The sequence below is a fragment of the Ischnura elegans genome, chromosome 11, assembly GCF_921293095.1.
Source record: "Ischnura elegans chromosome 11, ioIscEleg1.1, whole genome shotgun sequence".
Lineage (NCBI taxonomy): Eukaryota > Metazoa > Arthropoda > Insecta > Odonata > Coenagrionidae > Ischnura > Ischnura elegans.
Window position 1 is genome coordinate 46,112,242 of NC_060256.1, and position 12,271 is coordinate 46,124,512.

At 36.2% G+C, this 12,271-nt stretch overlaps 1 protein-coding gene across 8 annotated transcripts in view; it reads left to right on the forward strand.

Annotated features, from left to right (window-relative positions):
• The window catches only part of LOC124168454 (fibronectin type-III domain-containing protein 3A), a 435,474-nt gene extending 426,112 nt beyond the window's left edge, over nt 1–9,362 (forward strand). For 7 of the 8 annotated variants that reach the window (XM_046546704.1, XM_046546703.1, XM_046546707.1 and 4 more), the window contains 6 exons: nt 809–932; nt 3,080–3,195; nt 3,848–4,014; nt 4,706–4,833; nt 5,493–5,738; nt 7,213–9,362. In XM_046546704.1, the coding sequence (XP_046402660.1) occupies nt 809–932; nt 3,080–3,195; nt 3,848–4,014; nt 4,706–4,833; nt 5,493–5,738; nt 7,213–7,350 (919 nt within the window). In that variant the 3' untranslated portion in view covers nt 7,351–9,362. The remainder of the gene's footprint in view (nt 1–808; nt 933–3,079; nt 3,196–3,847; nt 4,015–4,705; nt 4,834–5,492; nt 5,739–7,212) is intronic. The other variant, XM_046546706.1, reaches the window with a different exon arrangement.
• Nucleotides 9,363–12,271: the final 2,909 nt, after the last annotated feature.

Below are 12,271 nucleotides of genomic sequence, written 5' to 3' on the forward strand. Positions count from 1 at the left end.
CTCATAAGGAAATAAAAATCGTATGCTTTCACTGAAGTAACTTCTAACTATCTAGGGGTGTGTGAGCTATTGGACATTTGAGTTGAATTGAAGAAAAGAACAAGCCTTGGCAAGCTTTGAAAATGACTAAAGCCTCCATTTTTCAATTTTTATCTTAAAAAGAAGTTATTTTAATGATATCAATGTTCTTTCTTAGAGTATTATTCTTGTAACTTACTTTTAAGTCTTCAATGTTTAAATCGAAATGTGTGCAGTGTTTTTAAAATGGCTGAATTTAGTTTTTAAAAGTGGTTGTATCATTGAAATGAATATTTCTCACTGAATTTATTCAAACCTGGGTCCCCTGATCCGTGGTATCCAGCTTTGAATCCCTGTCAAGGTGAATGATTTTTTCCCTGTGGATTTTTCGCGCAATTTGTGCATTGCGGGTGACTCCGTAAAGGTATCACCGTGGCTAGTCCTGATTTGCTTAAATTAAAAAATATTATAATATACATACATACATGTATGTATTTTACATGCATATAGTGCTCTCTGTTTTGACTTGAGAATAAATTTCATGGTGCTCAAAATGCAACTTGATCATATGTGAAGAAGTTAATCTTATATGTGTATAGAAGTGTGTATTTGTGACTGATATTGTAGTAGCAATAAATTATTCTGGCTAATTTCTTCCTGTAACATTATGTAATCAATTTATGTCAATGACCCATACAATGATTCAGAAATTAAGTATGCTCAATTTAAATTCCTATTTGGCCTCGTAGTTTGTATTTCCCCTGTATTTATTTTCAATTTTGTCTTATAGGATCAAGGTTCAAGCTGAAAACTCCTGTGGTCTTGGCCCTTATTCCCCTGTGCTGAAGGCTTGCACTCAACCCTTACCACCCAATCCACCCCATCTCGAATGCCAGTCCTCTGGACATGCACAGGTGGGACATTTGACTCAGATAATATTTTTGCTTGTGGATGGAAACGGGTGGAATAACTGTGTGTTATTCCACTGCTAATTTAGAGAAAGGCAGTCATTTTATGCCACTGTTTTAATCAGTTGTTTATCCTCTTAGAGCTTTCTATTTTTGCTAATTTTGGAGCTGTATAACTTAATGGGATATTTTGAGCTGATATAGACCTTATTTGATATCCTTGTGATCCTTGTTATGGTCCATTATCTTGCCATCTTATTTTTATAGTGTTAAATTCTGCTTCCTCAGAAGTTTATTAAAAAATCATGGAAATTACTTATAATCATTTGGTACGGTAGTTCATACTTGGTAATCTGAATTTCCAATTACATTTTAGTAGAGATGGGTTGAATAGCATTTTTCTAAAATTCAAGTATTGAATAGGTATATTTAATTATTTTCCACCAACTTTAAATATAAATGACAGTTAAAATAAAAAATGCTGAACTCTTTGCAAGTCATTCTTCTTCAATACAGCTCCTAAATCCTGACACAAATATTGCCCACGATTACATTAAACTTGCACACATTGAATACCGCAATTCTTTTGGTTTTTTTATTATATGCATATTGAAGGGTATATTATTAGTAATGCTTCACTACGTTTATGGAAAAAGCTAAGCTAAATAAGAAATTGACATTTACTCTATAATTGGAGTACGAAAAACGTGAATTTCATTATGAAATAGGGAGTCGGAAAAGGATCAGCCAAGCACCCGTGTATTTGAAAGTATACACTATACATACATCCAGTGGCGGCTGGTGGTAATTTATCTAGGGTGTGCATTAGAGCAGATACAGGATGATTTAATTACATTACGTTAATAATAATCCATTAGCATCATATTTCGTCGTAATAGAATACATAGCAAGCAAAACATATCACTGGTATATTCTACCCTTAAAATTGCATGAACAGAAATAATATTAGCATGCATGAAAATAATTATTATAAACACGCCTTTACAAGTGACGGTAGGTGAAATTCATTCTCCTTTCCTTACACCTTATGAGGAAGTAGTGTAGAAAACGGCCATACAGATGACTCTGTAGACGGACTAGGATCCTGGGGTCAGGTAGTGTAGGTGGCGGCTACACCACTACACTACCTGCGAGTCACTCGCCAAAAATATGCGCGTGCGCACTCGCATCGTTTTGAGTCTGCTCCCATCACCCATTTGAACTGTACATACCCCCCCGCATACTTCGTCCCGCCAGAGCACCCTCAAGCGATCGCATAGACCGAAAATGCGCCCGGCGCGATGCCACGGGACCGCACACTTGTAGAGCGGTGAATTCGAAAAGGAGATAGCTGTAGCGTTCGGAGCTTCATGTTTCTTGCAAATGCAGACAGGATTTTTATCCTTCTCGTTGCAAAGGAATAGTTTTCTTTTATAATTCATTCATCTTTGGGTGTGTACTTGCTAACATGCGTATACGCACGCGCCGCCACTGCATACATCCTTCTTAGTGTTGTTCTCGTGGAGGCATTAGCATTTTTCATATTTTAGTGCTTACTTTCTATGATAAGTTCTCTTAAAAATATAATCAAAGAATTGAACCAATCAAATGTGCAAACCTTTATGTAAGACCCAACCATTTTCTACGGATTTAAATTGAATCACGGACAATCTGTGCTGTGCATGTATTTGTAATTCGAATAATTGATAACTTTGTGCCATCGAATATCGAATCGTGTAAAAAGCTCATTATATGAGGTATTAGGTGATTTGGCTATTCAATAGTCCCATCCCTACTTTTTAGGCAAATGTTCATGGTATTTTTTTTTTCGATGTTTATTACTATATTTATCAAATTTTTCCACTCATAAAATAACCGCATATTCATACTTACTTCAATTGCTGGTTTCAATATAAAATTATTAATCAATGAACCAAAATTGACTGAGTCGGTGAAAATGGTACCAAAACAGGAAATGAAAAAGGACAATGATAGCTATAATTCTGCAGGGAGTTTGAATTCATGGATCAATGATTAAGGATAGAGATTTCCAAAGTTTGAAGAGTGGAAAATAGCATGGGTTTAGCCATGGTTCATTTGACTGTTCTGTTGTTGAAATACGTACTAATCTCTCTGTTTAATGCCTTTTTCAGATTCGTCTCAGGTGGACAAGTGCAGCAAGTCAGATGAATTCCTTATCCCCCTCTTTTTCTACCAGTTCCCACGATGTCAAATATACTGTCCAAATGCAGAATCCTAGAACTAAAGAGTGAGTTATGTTGCTAATCAATGTCCTAATTATGTGTTTTATGATACCTCAGACTGGATTATTTTTGTTCATAATATCTGTAATTATCTCCTGAAAATAGTTTGTGTGTTTTCTGGAGAAATTAATGTTACTTAACTGTACTTACATAGGTATTTATGTTGTTAAAAATAGCATTACAACTTCTTTATTTTGCAAAAGATAAATTCCATTGATGCATCATAATTTCAGTTGCAAGTAAAGAAAATATAAACCTTTTTCATTGTTGTAGAGACTTAACAATGTATGAAACATATGCGGTGATACATACTGTATTTATCTGTAAATAGTCCACTTTTTTTTCCAAAAATGCCTGTGGTAAAAGTAAAGAGGGGGTCTACATTCAAAGGATTTTTCCCCCCAGAACTGAAGCCTCAAAATTAGGGGGGGGGGGGGACTTTTTTCAAAGGGGGACTATATTCGGAGAAATGCGGTAATAGTTTCAAATGAGTGCACTCTTGTTTTCACCTCGATTGATCTTTCACTTTACTCAACCACAATTTATTGCCGATTGTAACCAGTCTTTCAACTTAAATTTGAATATAATGTAATATAAGTAATTGTAACTTCTTGAAATTTTTCTAATATAAGTGCTTATAATCTTCTTCCTCCGCAGTTTCCAAAATGTATGGCATGGCACAGGATTGAGCTGTAAGGTCAATCGTCTTGCTGAGGGAAAGTCTTATTTTTTCCGAATAGCAGCTGCAAATCTGTCGGGGCGTGGACCTTTCTCCAAGGCCTATGAATTCCGCACTTCCCTTGCTCCACCCCCAACCTTAAGATGTGAGTACCTATTTAAGTCTCTCTCATCGCTCATATTGATATGGGAAAGTGTTTGTTTAAGCATCATCATCATCCCGACAAACTCTTTTTTTCATAAGCTTTATTGTGACAAAATAATTTTACCACAACAGTTTTTTGCATGATTTCTTAAATTGAGGATGCTTAAAAAATTAAAAGGAGGATTTTCTATAAATGTCAGCATTTACCTGACAAACTTTTTTTAAAAGCTTTGATGTTCTAAAATAATTTTACCTCAATGATTTTTGCTTAGTTTCTTATGCCAAGGATACTTAATAAATTTTAGGGAAGTGTTTGTTAAAGTGTCTGCATATCCTGGAAAAACTTTTTTCAAAAGCTTTATTGTAATAAAATAATTTTGCGATGACAATTTTTTGCTTAATTTCTCAAGTAAAGCCTTCTTAATAAAGTAAAGAATACTTCCTATGCCCATTATAATTTATGGCAAATTATTAAGAAAATTAATGATCTCATAGAAATTTTTCATAAGACCTCCATTTCTCAGAATGTCACGCTAGTTTTCTCATGAAATAAGGCCATTCTGCGTTTCACTCAGATTATTAATTTTCTTAGTTTGTCTTTATATTGATCCTAAGAAGTTGTCTGTTTAATTCTTGCCTGGCTAGCCCTTTTTCTATGCTTTCTACTTGTGACTAAATTCTCTCCATTGCAGCCCCCAGGTGTGTTGAAGTTAGTAAAAATGGCTGTGTATTGGAATGGCAGAGCTGTCGTGCCATTGGGGGTGATCCAGTGGTGTACCAGGTGCAACTATGTAGAATGAGGGATCAGGAATACAAGCAGGTATGATGGAGTGGTTGTAATAGGGTAGTTTCCTTCATCCAAGAAGACAAAAGGCATTGATTGCAATTCCGTACCCAACATTAGTGTACTCATAATATACTAATTATTTGGTTTTAGAAATCCCAGTTTAGACGAATATTAATGGTAAATTTTAAGCTCATTTGAAAAAGGCCAGATTGCCACCCATGCGATGCCACTCCATGTGATGTCACAGGGGCCTAGATTCTATACGAGTAGTCAGGAGTTTTACATCATCTGAGATTACCAATGCATGCATGTGGCACAGAGATCAGGGAAATATTTCTTAATAATCACCTATTAAAATTGCCTATGGTCGGAAAGTTTCCTTCCTTTGATGGGGTATTAATAATCCTTATTTAAGCCAAGTGCTACCTGCTAGCTGGGTACTCTGCTACCTGCTAGCAGCCTGCATCGCACAGACATCTCACACAGCTGGAGTTGAAACCAGAATGACGTCAGATGGGCTTTTCCCAGCATTCATACTTAGCCGTCATGTTTTCGCGCACTTGAAAATTTTCACTTTTCATTAAATCGCAAAAAATACATATTTTAATTTAAAAATCTAAAAGCATGAAATACGTACTCCAGGAGTAACTCATAACTTTCTCTTTCTTTCTTTAAATGCGTAACTTTCTTAGGTGTACCATGGGAGTGAAACCAAAGTGACTCTGAACGACCTGGAATCTGGAGCCGAATATGGTGCCAGGGTATGCCCTATCCGGTTGCTCGGTGGCGGAAGCAATGGTGAACTCCCAGGGTCTCCATCTCCTCCTGTGAAATTCTCCACGCCCAGCTCCATTGCCCTCTCATCTAATGGCAGTGGCTCCAATGCCTCCAACAATGGAAATTGCAGTGAGGGATCGAAATTGCTTCAGGCCTCTCAGGTGAGACTTCTTGAAAATACTTTTGTGGATTCAGAGGGGTCATACAGGCAGGGCCAGAACTAGCAGTTTTGTCAGGGGGGCAAAAGATCGGTTTTCCACCCCCTCCCATAATCCCCCTTGCTACCTCTCCCTGCCCCCACCACTTAAATATAAAAACAGTAGTACCTCAAGAAAGTAGTGCCCTCACATATGAGATATTTGCGGTACGAGCCGTCATGCAAGCAAAGTTTCACTTTGAAATATGAGCAGAATTTGAGATACAAGCTGTGGCGCTGACACCATGGGGTCTGAGGGTGCCTGAACCTCCTCAAAAATTCGATATGGGGGGAGGAAAAGATGTGTCAGGCTTGTCGATTTTCCCCAGTGTGTCAAGTTATTGAGAGTCGAGTTTTCAGGGTTCTAATGTTGATCATATGACTCTTCTGAAATGCTAAAAAAAAACTTTAAAACACGCTATTTAAAAATTTCCCGGGGCAAAACCCCAGTATGGACCCCCCAATATTTTTTATAAGTCGGCACCCCTGGATACGAGGAATAGCCGGCTGTGGCGCTGCACATGGGCCACCAGTTAACTGCGCCTACAGTAGTATTTAAGTGGTGTGTAAGTTGCATTTAAGTGACCAAAATATAAATGCACTTTATAAAACCAGTTAATTTTAGCTTTAATTCTCTTTTATTATTTTTTATACAATACATACAATTTATAAAAACAATTAATTGTTTCTGGTGTGACCTTATAGAATATACTTGATGTAATAAAAAGTAAAGGAAACTTTGTGATTCCACATAAATATTTAATGTATGACCTAGGTTTCGATGTGGCATGTCTGGTACAGATGTCAGCTACTGTCTTATGTGGTTATTAAGAAGTTTTATTAATATTATTGTTTAATTAAAAAATTATTATTATTGTTAAATTATTTAATTAGAATAATTAAATAACGTTTTTTAAATAAACTTATCAAATTTTTCTGCCTCCCAAGGCCCTTGCCCCCTCTGACCCACCCTAGTTCAAGGCATAATATCAGTTTTGGAAACGTAACGTAGGAAATGTTATGGAAATAAAAATAAAAAAACCTAGGTGGTATAGATTTACCATGTAAACAAACCTTTATGCTATTTATTAGTAATTTTTTGGAGGAATTGCAGTCACAGAAGTTGTAGAACCCTTTTGCTCTGTACTGGCTCAAAAGGGAAGTGTAATAATAAATTGGTGAAATGAATTTATTATTATTATTATTATTATCCATACTTGTTCTAAAGCCAACCATATTCTTGGCAATGTAGCTTTTGTTGGTAATTGATGAAGTTATACCCTCGGCCCACATGACGCTGGCTGATTTTTGGCACATTTTTGAGCAACAAAAGTTTGTCTTTTGGGCCAGGAAAAATGATAAATTGCCAAGAAAGTTACATCATCTTACACATAAAGCAGTAATTTAAATCCTTGCGTCATTTTATTATCTTTACACAGACTTCGATTGGTGAGCGCAAGCCTTTGACTGATCAACAGTGGGCCGCAATTATCGTGTTTGGTTTCACGATATTCTCCATAGCAATGGCCTTCATCGTGCAGCATTCTCTACTTTGGGCACAACGTGAAGAAAATTGATCATCCTTGCAAGGTAGACATTTTCAGTGAGCTATTGAATAAACAAACCATGTCAAAAATTGACAAATTTACTTCTGGCTTTTCCCTAAATTGGGGAAGCAGGTTGTGAAAACTACCAGAATCTCTTTGGTCATTAATATGCATAAAACTTGAATGTTTTCCTGGAGACGATAACATTGGTCAGGAGGTTTTATGCGTGGTGTGATTTATTGCCTAATGTGCAATTGAGTAGTTGATGAAGTTGAGTATGATGAGACAACATTATAAACCAAGAAGTAATTAATAATTGTCTGCAGGATTCCTTTTTGTGGTGAAGAAATGATAAAAAGTTTATAAAATCAGGGTAATGTCTATTCTTTTGTGTGGGGCATGTTTTTGTAAATTATTCCTTTTTCTAATACTCTTTTTTTATTTCCTAAGTATTGAGTAATATTTTTATGGAATGATTTGTAAAATCATTTCCTAGATCAAGTGAATGCATAGGTAGAAGCAGAAAAGAGAACTAAATCCTACATTGGCACTGTCGTAACCGAATCGAATTTTATTTTGTATCCTCCTTAAATGGGTAGCATAAAACCTTTGGCTTTAATTTTTAACTAAGTGATTGTATTTTGTGGTCATTTGTACTTCGTCACAATGCAAAGAATTATCTCCTTTTTATAAGGTTTATCTTTTTTTTGGGGAATTGAGTATTTTTCGTACTGTTAGTAAAGGATACCTTGACCTATATTTTCAAGATCTATGCTTGCTTATTATATTTTAAGCAAATAAATATTGTTGAGAGTAGGTTGCAAGACTTCTAATTGGTGCTACAGAAAAGATTTCTAATTCTCTTTGGGTGGGGAGGGCCTTGAAATATATGGTGGGTTCACACTTCCACTGTGTATTTTTAATTTTCCCTCCTAATATGATATATTTTGAAGCAAATGTAGGTATGCTGTTTTTAATAAAAACTGCAGAAATATTGTATGCTACATTTGTAAATGTTCTTAATATTTGTTGCTTATTTTATTTTTAGCACTCTCATTTATATGATGGGGCCACAACATACACATCAAGATGGCAATTTTTTGTGTTGTTTTTATCCAATATTGGTGAATTTGGCCCATTTTGATATAAAATCTTCACCTTGGGCTTGTGATAATTACTACAAATGTATTCCTATTTTACCCTGTGGTAAAGTTGGAGGTTGACTGCATTTAGAGACTATTGTTGTACATTGCCATAAGTCTTTGCTGCTAACTAATCTCAATGTGTTGTCAGAATAGTAAATAGCAATTTGCTGTTTACATTCCAGATGTTGGTGAAATTGACTGATGCTAATTTGTGTCGAGTAAAATCATGCTTCAAGTGTCTGTAAATTGTAATGAAAATTTGTACTTTTTTGTGCTTGTTAAATGCCTTACATACCGAGGTTTTAAGGATGGGAGTAAACAAATATAGGATCTTGTGCTATTTTTTTGTCTATTACAATTATGGCTTAAAAACCATAATACTTTTGTTAGGAAAGTGATTATATATACACTAGGTGAAACTGTAAACATGTTGGTGGAAATATCAAATTGGTATAGTGTTGAGTACGTTTATAAGTTTATTGATTTATTTCTTTCAAATTTTTAACGTTTGTTATGGGAACTGTAAATTCATGATTGTACATAATGACTCCCATCTTGTCAAAGTGTATAGTAAATTATTATCTGGAAATTTAAACAGTTTATCTAAATTCTCTCTTTTCTCTTACATGGCATAATGATTATCATATTTTCAGGATATTGTTCAAAAGCAAATTACTATTGCAAATGGAATGGTCGTCTTTTTGTAAACTTTAATATTTTTCACATCGACCAGTTCTGTGAAAAGATATGTCTTATTATTTAGGTGTCTTCCGAAAGAGATAAAGCAGCATTGTAAGATTGGAAGCTATCTTAAACTAGTACAACAATGAAATATATTATATAAATAAACATATATATCAGAAATGAATATATAAATAAATATAAATATATATTTTATGACTGTTATTTATTACATTAACATTAGAACCCTTATCCTTAGTCATAATTTGCACGCATCAGATTTCATAAAGAAATCACTCTCGTTCATTGCTAGGGAAATTTTAAACTTCCAATAATATCTGTAGAGGGATTTTTGGAGGTTTTTCAATAAAAACTACAACTCGGAGGAGTTTCATTCATGCCTAGATGTACTGACATGGGTGGTTGCTTGGGGCTGACTGCTAGAATGGAGCTAGAAAGTGATGAGTGGGGTATCGCACGATTGCCACTGCCAATTTGGTTTTATTACCTACCAAATTACTTCTACAACAAAATTAATCATTATGTAAGCTATAGCTGACCAGCATTTTCACATGCAAAAGACCTAACATAGGTAATAGCTGGTGAAAACTTTCAATGCCAACAAACGAGTGGTGGCTTAAGCCAAAGTTGTGGAAGGTAAGTGACCAATCAAGTGGCAATGGAAGGATATTCAGGTCCAGCCTGACACCCAGATTAGCAAAACCTTAGTGCCACTCCTTGGCAATAGGGCCTGACCTTCCAACTCATTCATAATCCTCACATCAGGATTTCATGGTGAACTGGTTGAATCATCAACGATTTTTTGCAAAGAAATTTGTTGGATGTTCCAATTTTTGATATTTTAATGTGAATTCTTTGTTTTTTCTGTGCGTAAGCAATTTTTAGATGAAGATTTGGTGATATTATTATCGGACTTTGGCAGTTAAACCTTATAGTACCTTGTATTTAATAAGTTTGCCATTAGCAACGCTACAAGTCAGTTTAGAATTCTACAGTACATCCTAAAAAAATCTAGTCATTATCATGTTAGCGTGAATTATTGAAAATCATAAACGATATTTATTTTAAAATACTCTGATAATGCTATAAGTTGCCAAATCACTCATATTAAGAAAGAGTTAGAGGGTTGAGTCTAGTGGCTGGGATAACGGCCAGGCACCCTGCGGAGTTGGGTGCCAAAACGGAGGGGCTAGAATATCTATGCAATTCCTCCCCCAAAAAAGAGCTCCACAGAAAGAGGTCAAAAATATGCATTCTCATGCTAATCGTAGCACGGGAAGCATTTTCATTTAGTAGGCATTATCTTTGCTATTCTCCCTATCCTACCTCTTATATTCTCCATTTTTTTCCTAGCAATGAAAAAAATCCTAAGCTACAAAGAAAATGATCATTAATGGATTATATATCCATTCATCAATGTCTAGGCCAGTCATTCCAATCTGCTCTCAGCTCCTACTCTTCTATCTTCTTCTGTTCATCTTTTGTACCCTTAATTCTCCAGTTCCCACCCTAACTCTATAAAACATTGCATTGACCGGGATTTGAAGGTGGACCTCTTAAATTCACATCAAGTGGTCTACTAAAAACTGCCAAACTGTAGAGGTATCTTCTTCCTCCATGGAGTTTTTTTTTATATAGAGGACAAGGTAGCTAATAATGCCAAACAGTGACAAATCCAGAGAGGGGCTAGGGCCTCCCTCCTACCCCCATTTGGGTACCCAATTTACACTAGATAAAATGGTAATTTAGTTTGAACCTCCACTACTTCTGGGAGGTTACCCCCCCCCCCCCAGGCCCTTTTCTAGCCCCTTTGTCTCTATCCTGGATCCAGTGCTGATGCCAAACACAATTTCACAAGATGGGATGCATGTGCACATAGCACCACTATCCCACCCTCACCTTGCATGAGGCTAAAGCAACTTAGAACACAGGAGCGTTCACCAAGGACATCATTCAGGGAAATAGCCGGAGACTAGCTGGAGGCATACCTTTATACAGTCACCTTCAAGTGCAAGTTAAAATGAGACAATTCCACTGAGGAAAAAATCGTTTGCCTTGACCGAGATTCAAACCCTAATCTCCTAAATTCATACCAGGTTTTCCACCACTGTAACTACCAAGGCATTTTCTGAAAGTGTTTCAATACTATGGGTGCAGAAGAAGAAGAGAAGGCATAGATAGCAATTAAATAAAGGTCAAATGCAAGAAAAATCATTGTGAATGAATTATTTTCCTCCATGCATCTATTTATTTCATTCCCAACCATTGCCACACGTAATTGTACTCTGTAGACATAAGCCCTTATGCTTGGAAGCAGTCATGAGAATGAAAAAGGATGAAATCTCCGGGATGCCTAAATGCCTCGGAGGTCGACCTCCAAAGTCATGATGATCATGGGAAACGGACTACTTTGCTTAATTTGCTTTGATACTAATCCAGCACTGTCTTATCCTTTCCGACACTCATCGGGAAGGCAGAGTAGTACCCTTCCCATTAGAAGGGTATCTCTACCCCCTACATTCTATGTTACAACCTGACTACATACCTCAATATGTTGGTCAACCCTATAGCAGGGTTTTTATGGTTCATTTAAAACTTCATCGGTACTCTTTACTCACTCTCCTAAATGCTAAGTGAATTCTTGATAGCTATGAAATATCCATGTCATAGTATACTAGCTTAAATGATGGCATAGAGGATTTAGTTTTGGAGTGAAATGCTAAGCACATAATAGTAGAGGCGCACCTAGGAATTAAGGCTAAGGAGGTTTTGGGCGCAATTAATACCTGAGGGTCTGGGGGGTATGGAATACCCGCCAGGGCAAGCCCTCCCCCAAAAAATATTTAAGATATATGGTTCAAAAAGATGAGTCATCAGTCCCCCTAATATTAGTCACAAAATTTGTGGCATTAATATATTTTTATTAAAAATGATCTCCGAGCTCCGAGGGTGGTTTTATCCCCAAAACCCCCCCTCGCTGCGCTCCTGCCTAATATTACCATAACCTTGTGGTAATTCTGGTTAAAATCCAATCACCAATGTTCATTAAGTAACACCTATTCGCTGTGTGAGGCCATCATGACATCGTTTCCCACAAGACGGAC